The sequence below is a fragment of the Aquarana catesbeiana genome, linkage group LG07 (genome assembly GCF_042186555.1).
Source record: "Aquarana catesbeiana isolate 2022-GZ linkage group LG07, ASM4218655v1, whole genome shotgun sequence".
Classification (NCBI taxonomy): Eukaryota; Metazoa; Chordata; class Amphibia; order Anura; family Ranidae; genus Aquarana; species Aquarana catesbeiana.
The window spans coordinates 324,146,478-324,158,491 of record NC_133330.1 but is presented as its reverse complement, the minus strand read 5'-3'; the positions used below and the strand labels follow the sequence as shown (position 1 = coordinate 324,158,491).

Genomic DNA, 12,014 nt, shown 5'->3' with positions numbered 1-12,014 from the left:
CTCTTCACTGTAGATGTTGACACTGGTGTTTTGCGGGTACTATTTAATGAAGATGCCAGTTGGGGACCTGTGAGGCGTCTGTTTCTCAAACTAGAGACTCTAATGTGCTTATCTTCTTGCTTAGTTGTGCAACGCGGCCTCCCACTTCTTTTTCTACTCTGGTTAGAGCCTGTTTGTGCTGTCCTCTGAAGGGAGTAGTACACACCGTTGTAGGAAATCTTCAATTTCTTTGCAATTTCTCGCATGGAATAGCCTTCATTTCTAAGAACAAGAATAGACTGTCGAGTTTCAGATGAAAGTTCTCTTTTTCTGGCCATTTTGAGCGTTTAATTGACCCCACAAATGTGATGCTCCAGAAACTCAATCTGCTCACAGGAAGGTCAGTTTTGTAGCTTCTGGAAGGAGCTAGACTGTTTTTAGATGTGTGAACATGATTGCACAAGGGTTTGCTAATCATCAATTAGCCTTCTGAGCCAATGAGCAAACACATTGTACCATTAGAACACTGGAGTGATAGTTGCTGGAAATGGGCCTCTATACACCTATGTAGATATTGCACCAAAAACTAGACATTTGCAGTTAGAATAGTCATTTACCACATTAGCAATGTATAGAGTATATTTGTTTAAAGTTAGGACTAGTTTAAAGTTAGCTTCATTTAAAAGTACAGTGCTTTTCCTTCAAAAATAAGGACATTTCAATGTGACCCCAAACTTTTGAACGGTAGTGTATATATATTTTTTTTACTAGTAATTCATAGTAGGTAAGGTTGAATGAAGAGAATAGTCCATCCAGTTCAACCTTGGTAGGTGTAGGTGTGTCCATGTCTAATTATTTCCCATATCCCTGTATGTTGTGTTCTTTAACCACTTGCCGCCTGCCATATAGCAAAGTGGTTGCAATATCCTGACCGGACATCATATGACGTTCGAGTTTTATAAAGTAGTAGGATTTTTAGTTTTATCCCTGGAGTATATCCCCCTTTTTTTTTTTTTTATGCATGCCAATATTCTGCCAGCTTTGGTAGCTGTAGCTTGACATTGCTCAATCTGTCATCTACTAGGACCCCCAGATCTTTCTCTATCCTTGATTCCCACCAGTGGTTCTCCCCCTAGTGAGTAGTTTGCATGTGTTTTTTTTTTTTTGTTTGCCCACTCCATTTTGTTCAGGTCATTCTGTAAAATTTCTATATCCTGACGTGAAGTTATTGCCCTGCTTAACTGTTTGCCGACCAGCCGCTGCAGTTTTACTGTGGCAGAATGGCACGGCTGGGTGAAACGTTACCTTAGGTCGCTTCGCCTTTTAGGGGTGCCCGCAGCCGACGCGGGCACGCGCAATCGCTTGTGACAGAGCGAGAACCGGGGATCTGTGTGTGTAAAGGGGAAGAGGAGAGATCGTGTGTTCACACTATGTATGAACACCAATCTCTCTCTTCCTAGACAGTCCCATTTCCCCTACAGTTAGAACACACTTAATCCCTTCACTGCCAGTGACCTTTATACAGTAATCAGTGCATTTTTATAGCACTGATCGCTGTATAATTGTCAATGGTCTCAAAAGTGTCCAATTTGTCTGCCGCAATATCGCAGTCCTGATAAAAATCGCAGATCACCGCCTTTACTAGTGTGGGAAAAAAAAAAAAGCCATAAGTCCATCCCCTATTTTGTAGACACTAAAACTTTTGAGAATTAATATAATCTTACCAAAAATATGTAGAATACATATCAGCCTAAACTGAGAGAAGAAAAAGTTTTTTTGAAAAAAAAAAAAAAGATATATATATATTATGTTTTTTTCAAAATTGTCGCTCTTCTTTTGTTTATAGAGCAAAAAAATAAAACCCGCAGAGGCGATCAAATGCCACCAAAAAAAAAGCTCTATTTGTGGGGGAAAAAAAAAAAGGACGCCAATTCTGTTTGGGTACGATGTCACACGACCATGCAAGATGGTAGCTCACTTCCTCGTAGAATGTTAAGGTCTGGTAAGAACGACCTTTTGTAAACCCTTGCTGATAACTACTTATATTTTTTTTCTTCAGTAAAGAAGGGGGGGGGGGCAGCACAGGAGGCTGGATGAGCCACTTGTAGGCAGCTGAAACTCTGAGAGGAGGGGGTTCCAGACAAACGTATTAGAGGGGTATTAGAACACTTTGAGATCCCACAGCGAAGCAGAGTGGTAAGATAATGAGTTGTTGAAACCGGGAAGGATCAAAACCTAGATCGCAAGTCAGAGGGTGATCCCAGGCCAATATCGAAGTCATGAAGATGAAAGGGGCATTGGGTGAAGTAGTTGTCTGAACCTTTTATCTGTTAAGGCTGAGGGGAAATGCTGGGTTATAACCTAGGAAGTTCAGCTTTCATAGTAGGGGATGGGTTATGTTGGTGGAGCACCTTAAGGCTGGGTTCACACCATCACTGCATGCGGCTCCCTGCAGGGGTCCGGTGCTTGCTGGCTCACCGTTTCAGGTCCGATTTCAGCCTGAATTTGGACCAAAAGATGCACAGGGCTTCTGTGCAAATTCGCACCGGAGCCGCAGCAGAGATATGTGAACCGGCTCCATAGTCAGTCAAAATTTCCTGCTATTGTGAATTGGATGCAGGGAACCTGCATCCAATTCTCAATGGTGTGAACCCAATCTAATAGTTGCACCCATTAGAGCAGCCTCTCAACCAGGGTTCCTCCAGAGGTTGCTAGGGGTTCCTTGAGCAATTTCTGCCTCTCCGTATGTTCTCACTGACACCATTGATCTTTTTCACTATCTCTAAAGGGGTAATTCTTCCCAATGACAAGTGTGAGGGACATTCTTCCTATTAACCATCACACTAACATATTATGAGTTGTAGATATAGTAATTTTTAGCAGGCGTTCTCTAAGACCAGAAAGTTATATCAAGGGTTCCTCTGTGGTGAAAGGTTGAGAGAGGCTGCATTATAAGGTGGTTCTTGAGGGAGCTCATGAGTTGTGGTTTAATCCATGGCAGGCATTGCAGGGGATATCAGTGCAATACTGTTTGAACTCTAGCCATTGCTTATGTCCAAATGTTCCTACACCAGCCAACTGGCCTGGCGAGATAAACCGCCTGAAAAACTATTTTCACCTAGTAAAGCCTGCTCTGCATCTGCATCTGCGTGCAATACGTACAACCCCCTTCTGGCTGCCTTTGCAACTTAAAGTGGATCTTCTTTTACAGTGTTAGAGGAAGGGACAGGAAATCACTCCCACTGCAGGTTGTCAAAACACATGAACAGCTTTTGCATTTGATTTAATGCAGCCGCTATTCACCGGATGAAATTTTCAATCAAGGGATCTCAGGCAGAAGGCAGTCAACAAGACCAACTACTGATCAAATATCACCCAGTGATATTTTGCCATCTGCTTCCCCATTGGGGGTGGATTTCCATTAATTATTACATTTCTCCAAGGGGTGGGGAATTTCCCCTCCATTCTAGTTCCAGTAAGTACTCAAAAATGTTGGCGTCTTTTCAGTCTTGTAGACACAATAGTGAGGAAGTCTTAGGCAGGGGGTCTCTATTGGAAGATTTCTCCTCTAGCACAGCAATGTCATCACTCTGATCATTCGTCTATCAGCGTTCTCCTTATGAGCATATGAACTGACTGGCTCCTTGTGCCGGTTCCGCATCTCAGACTCTGGGCTTGCCGTACAACATAAATTATCACAGCTCTGTCTTAAATTTATGCATTTTATATCTGTCTAGAGTGCAATTTTAAAAACAAATTTGGATGGAGCTGTTTTTTTTTTGTTTGTTTTTTAATTAAAAAGGGTCGGCTTCAATCCTAGAAATCCAAAAAAAGAAAAATATATTGAATGTTTAAGTCAACAGCTTCTTTTTACACTAATCCTTAACTGCTCCACAAGACCAAAATCAGCAATCATTGAAATATATACATTCTTTAATGTCTAAAATGATTTGTACATAAAATAGATACAAATGGCAGGAATTAATGAACACTGTACAAGAAATAAGGCCTCATATACTTCATGATTTTGTTGCCAACAAAATCCTTAAATTCCACGCCAGACCTCACATGGATACATGTGACGGCCTGGTGATTGTTAAATGCTACTGTGGAACATAGACGGACCGATTTGTAACAAATGTCAGTGACCTGATTGGACAAAGAGCCATTCACAGAAGGAACGATGCAGTTAATTGGCCAAGCAATTACAAGATGGCCATTTCTTGGCTAATAGCTGTAACCACTGGAGAGTCTACTTGTCAAGGCCAAATTCACACCAACCTAATATTTTGGCTTAGCATGGTTGGTAGCGAGTTGTGGTTCCACCCAATGGTTGAAGTCTATGTCCCCTGCAGAGCTGTAATATAGCAGCTGGAACTACAGTTTGCAGTGGGGTACACTTCAGGTGTGCCGAATGCTGAAGATTCCTTAGCTGGTTAAGCACAAATGCATGATCATCTTCTCATCAGCTTTGAGCTACACTACCTTCCCTAAGATCGGTCCGCAGGGAGGATGTTACCGTAGTCAAGGAGCTGCAGGCAGAAGCCACTGGAAAGGCAATTATATGATCTAAAACCTTTGGCTGACACCACACCCTCTTCTTCCCCCCCCCATATTATTTTGCACTTTCATGCATTTTAGGTAAGGGGAGGAAAGTCACCCTAAGGCCCCTTTCACACTTGTACAACTTGTCCCACGATTTGGGACTGCAAAGTAGCATGACACGTCGTTCCCCATGATTTCCAATGACAACCATTCCTATAAGTACAACGTTCCGACTTCAATGTAGTCCGTGTACTACTTTGATGCCAGTTACAAAGGCATTCCCTGAAATTGTGACAAAGTTGCACAACTTTGAAGTCGCAGTAGTGTGAAAGGGGTCCAAGTAAAAAGGACCTTGGCACTGAGATGCAAGGTCCATTTTTGAAGAATATGTCAAGCCAAAACTTAAGTTAGCCATACAGAGTTTGGTTTTTTTTTTGTTTGTTTTTTTAGCATTCCAAGCAGAAAAATTTACTACATTCCTCCACTTGCACATTATAGTAGGGGCTCCAGCCACCATGTAACATTCTCCTTTATGCAGCAATAATGAATTATATACACACTAAAAAGATTAAAAGTCTTAGCTGTAGCAGCGCCCATGAACCATAGTTAAGCCTGCAGCTTCAATACACAGCTACCCTAAAAAGGCCTTAATCACTGCATCTTCATACCAAATATAAATATTGGTACAACAAAGGGCTGCGTTGTCCCAGGTCACACTGAAATGCTTGTTTAGAGTGGATATAAAAAAAAAAAATACTTCTTTTACAGCTTTCGGAATTAAATAGGTTCGTTCGCTAAAAACAATTCTAAAATATATAAAAAGGCATCATTTCAATTGATTTGTGCAAATTAGCAATAGCTTGTCGTGCAAGCAAATGTCCATGATGTGCTCGCCACACGTCACTCAGAAGGAGGTGGCTTGCGCTTACACCGCGCTCTTCCCCTTGTTGTCCAGTTTGCCAATGGGCTCCGACGGTTTGTTTATGTGCTCTTCTGTAAATGTAATGTATGAATAGACCAAGCTGCCAGCAATACTAGGGGGGAAAAAAATAAAATAAATGTCAGACATATAGATGCAATCAATAGCCTATTGTGTAGAAAGCTACTATGAAACTTTTTTTTTTTTAATATAAATACGCTCTTTTGTATCTGCATATAGATCTTTCTTCCCTTCCCCAAAAGGCGCAACAACTGGTATACGAATCATCTCTTTGCATTATCTACTTGGGTAAATGACTGTGGGTCGAGCACCCAGGAGCTCTATTAAAATTGCTGTTATATGGGTAGTAGCACCGATTCTTCTATTTGCATTACTGTACCATATACCTGTGTTTATCTGCAGGGGACACACTGGCGTTCCACGCATCCCCGTGTAGACAGTGCGAGTATGAGAACACGGACCCACATGGCTGTTATACTGGGAGCTGCACTGTCCCAATTAACATCAATGGGACTGCCTGCACAGAACACCTGTATAAGCACAGCCCAGTACAAGCCTATAGTATAATACGCCTCATGTGAATGATGCCTAAACGCAGAAGAAAAAAAAAAAAAAGATTTTTATAACAGCTTATCTGTAAAATCCTATTCTTGGAAGTACATCACAGGACACAGAGCCATAGTAGTTACTATGTGGGTTATAGGCCACCTTCAGGTGATGGACACTGGCACGCCCTAAACTAAAAAGTGCACTCCCTATATAACCCCTCCCACTGGTGGGAGTACCTCAGTTTTGTAGCAAAGCAATACATGTGTATACCAAGAAGGGAGGAACCTCTGTGTCCCGTGATGTACTTCAAAGAAAAGGATTTTTACAGGTAACCTGTTATAAAAATCCTATTTTCTTATCGTACATCACGGGACACAGAGCCATAGTGGTTACTATGGGGGATGTCCCATAGCAATGCCAACTGAAGGGAGGGAGACACAACAAAGTAGGGCACCAAGAGACTAGGAGGACTTATACTGCAGTACACTGTGCTCCTAGGTGATATCCTCATGATCTTTTATATCTACTTGATAGAATCTGGTAAATGTATGGACTGAAGACCAAGTTGCGGCCTTGCAGATCTGAGCCATGGAGGCTTGGTGATGCACTGCCCACAAAGCACTAACAGCCCTGGTGTAGTGCACTTTAATATGAAAAAAGGAGGAATTTTCCTCTTTAAACCATAAACTTGAACAATCACTTGATGAATCAATTTAGAAATAGTAGATTTTGACGCTGCCTGTCCTCTTTTAGGACCATCTGGCAACACAAACAAAACATCTTTACTCGTGACCAACACCTTAGACACTGGCGAAAATAGGGAGTGCACTTTTCAATTTAGGGTGTGCCAGTGTCCGTCACCTCAAGGTGGGCTATAACCCACATAGTAAATACTATGGCTCTGTGTCCCGTGATGTACGATAAGAAATAAAAAGTATTTCCTTGCAACAGAATTCGTAAATCAGTGATGACACTATTTCCAGTGATAGGAGGCACAGTTTTAGAACACCACAGCACGTCACAGGTAAGGAAAGCCGGCTACTGCTCACACACATTTACGGTTTTGTCTGGAGTTCAGCTTTAAGGCTCGGTTCACACAGGGGCAACCCGACTTACAGCGCGACTTTGCAAGGCGATTTGGAGGAGACTTCAGCGTGACTTTAAGTACTGTATTTATTGGCGTATAACACTCACTTTTTTACCATGAAAATCGGGTGCAAATAGCGTGTGCGTGTTATACGCCAATACTTCAATTTTAGCTACCCCGGAGGGGACAAGGAGGGGGGCCGGACGAGCGCTGTCAGATTACATACAGCGAGAATCTCCTGTTTACTTGGCAGCCTCTGTAATAGGAAGTCCTGTCTCCTGGGCCGCCATTGAACCACTGTTCTGTCTATCATAGGAGATTCTCTTTGTATGTAATCTGTCGGCGCTCGTCCCGCCCCCTCCCTGTCCCCTCTAGGCTGCAGGTGGACGTCAATCAGGCTGCACTGATGGTAATGGTGAGGCTGCTGCATTGAAGGCAATCGTGAGGCTGTATTGATGTGGATTGATGAGGCTGCAGATGGGCACTGACCCTTATTTTGCTCCAAAGTTCCTAATTTAAAATTTAATTTTTTTTCCTGAAACTTCCCTCTTAAAATGAATGTGCGTGTTATACGCCGATAAATACGGTAACTTAAAGTTGCCTCCAGGCGAGGCGACTTTGGCCATGGCCAATTGCAGAATAATCAGCTCTCTGGGAGGGAGGGGTTTTCCTGGGTAAACCGATTTCTTTTCCTGTAAAGTCGCTTCAATACAGATGGAGATCCGACTTGGAGGCAACTTCCATTGAAATCTATGGGTACAAGTCGCCTTGAAGTAGTACAGGAACCTTTTCTGAAGTCGGAGCAACTTCAGTAGTGTACATTAAGACACCTCTCATTCACTTCAATGGAATTTCTTATGTCCAGCTACTTGGGGCAACTTGGTCTGACAAGTCGGATCCCAAGTTTCTGTAGTGTGACCCGGCACTTAAAGTGGTTGTAAACCCTTTACAACCAACCACTTTAAACTACAGGCAACGTACGAGCAGTTGCTTGTTATGCTGTGCCGTTCGCGGCGGCTCCCACGTGCATGCGCGAGAGTGACGTCATTGCGGATCCGGCCAATCACAGCGCCGGAGCCGTGATAACCGGAAGCAAGCACTGGGCGACATGTGCCGACGGCCTGAGGGGGAGATGAAGACAGCTGCGAGGGGGGGGGGGGGGGGTTAAGGTGTTCTTTCTGGGGTAATTCATAATGAGCTAGTATGCCTTAATCTTGCAGGGTGTGTTTGTAGTTTTTTTTTTTTTTTATTTGCAGGAGGGTTGACTTCCTCTTTAAGAGACAAAAAAGGAAGAAGTACACTTTTGGGGTTTAGTACATTCTTACCTGATATTTAACCCCAGGAAGTTTGTCCATGTGAATATGTAATCTCCTCCAAAGAACATTCCAATGTACGTGATTAGGATATTCTGCAAGGAAAGTAAAATAATTGGTTACCATTTATATGTCAAGGGTTAAAAATTTGCAGCAGCTTGCACCTCCTAGCACTATGCAATGCACAAAAAAAAAAAAAAAAAACGAGATAAGACAGATAATATAAAAAGTCTAACGGTTCAACAATATTTATTATACTAGATGCAAGCATCAAGCCCAGGATCAGGCACTACAAGATGAAGCGAATACTTTTAAACTAAACAGAAAAGCTTTGCCCCTCTCAGATTTAGTTTCGCTGTAATTGCCACTGAGGAAGACTCAGTGGACACTGGACTAGTAGTCAGCAGGGCAAGTCAGGCACCAGTAACAAAAGTAAATTTAAAAAAAAAAAAAAAAGGCACAAAGTTTTTACAGGTCAGTGGTTCTCCTGCCTGCTCTGACACCAGGCTCAGACTGATCCACTGAAGAAACCTCCAGTGCTCCGGTCCCTCACCCACTGCGCTACAGAAAAAGTCAGGGAACCACAACAACTTCTTATGAATGAAACGTTCCAATGGATCTGAAACCATTCTGATCTGCAGAAAGAAATTCCAGTGGCAGCCATGGCACCAGATTGTCAATCTTCATCCACGGGAGGCACTGGTGTCTGTCATATGGTAAGTACCGACACCTTTGGTGGATCCTATCTCCCCGGAAGCCCGCTATCTCACCAACGCCAAAAGATTTGAAGCACTATTTTTCCCCTGAGGTTCACCATCCCAGTGACTGATTTTGGGGAGCTTATGCTTTCCTGGTGGACTCTTACTGACAGATTTGGGGGGGGCTATTCTCTCCTGGGGGTCATATTCCCACTAATCCTAATAATTTAGAGGCCATTTTAAATACATATTTTGCATTCACATACTATCTATTGTAGGAGTTTAAAAACTACATTTTAAAACATTTGGAGCCCATGGGTCATGGAAGGTGTTGGAATAATGTACTGGGCCCTGGTCCCACTAAGGTTAAAGTGATTGTTATATAACTTTACAAACATGTCACACTTGCCTGCTCTGTGTAATGGTTATGCACAGAGCAGCCCTGCTCTTCTGGGATCCCCTGCCGGCATTCTTGGCTCTTCCTTTCCTCCATGTGCCACTATAGGAAGACACCACCTATAGTGGTACATGTGCAGACTCAAACCTGGCCCATGCTCTGTGTTCATTAACCCACACAGTGCGATTCAAACCCCACCCAGTTCACGACATTGGCTTTGATAGCGAGAACAGCAGGAGCCATTGGCTCCTGCTGCCGTCAAAATCCAGCGAGGAGGGGAGATAGCAGCACTGCACAACCACTTGCTTACTGGGCACTTAAATCCCCCTCCTATCCAGACCAATTTTTAGTGCTGACGCACTTTGAATGACAATTGCGCGGTCATACTACACTGTACCCAAATGAAATTTTTATCATTGTTTCACCACAAATAGAGCTTTCCTTTGGTGGTATTTGAGCACCTCTGCAGTTTTTACTTTTTTTTTTTTTTAACAAAAAGTAAAAAAATGAACTGAAAAATTTATTTTTTTATATTTTGTTATAAAAAATTTAAGAAACGGGTCATTTTTCTCCTTCATTGATGTACCGCTGATGACGCGGCAGTGATGGGCACTGATTGGCACTACAGGTGGGCATTGATAGGTGGCACTGATGAGACAGATGTGCCTCTTCCACTTCAGGACCAATGTGTCTCACATCTGAGCCAGTGATCGGCTTTTTTTTCTCAGCGTGAGTAGAAAAAAAAAAAAAAAAAAAAAAAAAAAAAAAAAACATGATTACCGATCTTTTGTTTACATCATGTGATCAGCTGTCATTGGCTGACAGCTGATCACATGGTAAGGGGCCGGGACCGGCCCCTTACTTGGATCAGTGATCACCCGAGTCTCAGTGACTCGGTGATCACAGCCCGGGGCACGCCCTGCAGGGCGCGTGCACAGGGGAGGCCGTCATATGAAGGCCTCCCGGGAATTCAGGTCCGCGCTGTGGCCGTCGTTCGTCCATAGCGCTGATGTGACGTGGTTAAGGCTGACCGTTCTTAAAATGTTAATAAACCCAGGACCCTGCATTCACTATAGCTGGTCTCCCACAGAACATGGAAATGCAATTATTTTATTAAATATAAACTGCTAAATACCTTTTCTCATCAGCAGTATATAGCAGATATGTGAATTCTATCAGTGTCTGGTTAAAGCTTGTAGGAGAAGTTTTCATTCTACGCTGACTATCCTATGAGTCTGCAGGACCCCTGACCTTCTGTCTGGACAGTGCTGATGGGAGAGTGCATGTGATCAGCACAGGGCCGAAGAAAAACTCTGCACATGCTCTGTTTGGTGTGTATTGCTAGAGTGCCCCCAAGGCTCTGTACTATCAGCAGGATTGGGGACAGTGGAAGAAGTGGAGGATCAGATAAGACAGGATCAAACAGCTTTTTTTACACAATGCAGATTAACCCCTTAGGTTCCACAGCGAGTAGAACAAGCATGCTCTACTGCATATACAGACTGATTTTACTGTTGTGGGTTTAGGAACACAAAAAAAAAAAAAAAAAAAAAAAAAAAGGTAATAGACATTTTGTCATCTTCTCAAAAGCAATTTCACATTAGGTTTCAAAAGAAAGTTCACTTTAATGTGACACACAGAACTTACCTTTATACATCCTACTATTGTGGTTGTCAGAGCAGAATTATATTGGGTGCAAAGAACTGTGGAGTACATTAAAACAAACCTAAAAAACAGAAAAGACACAGAAATCAATGAGCTGACTGTAGATAAGGGATAGGTCAGCAAGAACTGGAGTCAGAATGCCGCACTGTAGGTGTAGTGCCACTTTCGGCCTGCAGATGGCGATGAAGGATAAGGCTGCCATCCATATAATTGGCACAACACACCAAAATCGGAGCATACTTAAACAATTTTCTAGCAAATTTCAACCACCTTTCAAACCACAAAATAAGAACAGGTCAAGACAACTTATCAATCGACTGGTGGAAAACTGCTTTGATCCGTTATTTATTTTTTTGCAACAGAAACCCAGCTGAATGGCCAGCATAGCTATTCATGATAACTGTCTCATCAGGCATCCAGTACGCAACTTTAAGGGCTTTTTCACCTCAGCAGCTGTGAATGGGCATTATGCCACAACTGTTAAATACGTTGGCATCCCCAATGCACCTCGCCAATCACACGTGTTATGCGATGCAGTAGTGTGACCGGGCTCTAACAGATCAAGTTTACAGAGAGTAAAAAAAAAAAAAAAAAAAAAAAAAAAAAGGGACGCCACAGGGAGTTTTTGCCCTTTTTTGCGATTGTGTACTTATTGGGGAGACTCTAATAGCATTTTTTTTTTCCCCCTCAAAAAAAAAAAATTAAAAAAAAAAACACAATTTTGTGAGTACAAGTACAAAATACCTGTGCTGAAGTACTCGCCGACATCTTTGCAGTGCGATTTGAGACCATACAAAATGAATCACACTGCAAAGAACTGCATGTGATTTGAACAGAGATG

The 12,014-nt window shown here is 42.6% G+C and overlaps 1 protein-coding gene across 1 annotated transcript in view; it reads right to left on the bottom strand.

The window, feature by feature from the left end:
• Positions 1-3,894: 3,894 nt before the first annotated feature.
• SLC35D1 (solute carrier family 35 member D1) overlaps positions 3,895-12,014 on the bottom strand; it is a 34,451-nt gene continuing 26,331 nt past the window's right edge. Inside the window, exons 10-12 of the mRNA XM_073593781.1 lie at positions 11,156-11,234; positions 8,426-8,508; positions 3,895-5,558 (exon numbers count right to left, since the gene is read on the bottom strand). Coding sequence (XP_073449882.1) covers positions 5,450-5,558; positions 8,426-8,508; positions 11,156-11,234 — 271 coding nt within the window. The 3' untranslated portion in view covers positions 3,895-5,449. The remainder of the gene's footprint in view (positions 5,559-8,425; positions 8,509-11,155; positions 11,235-12,014) is intronic.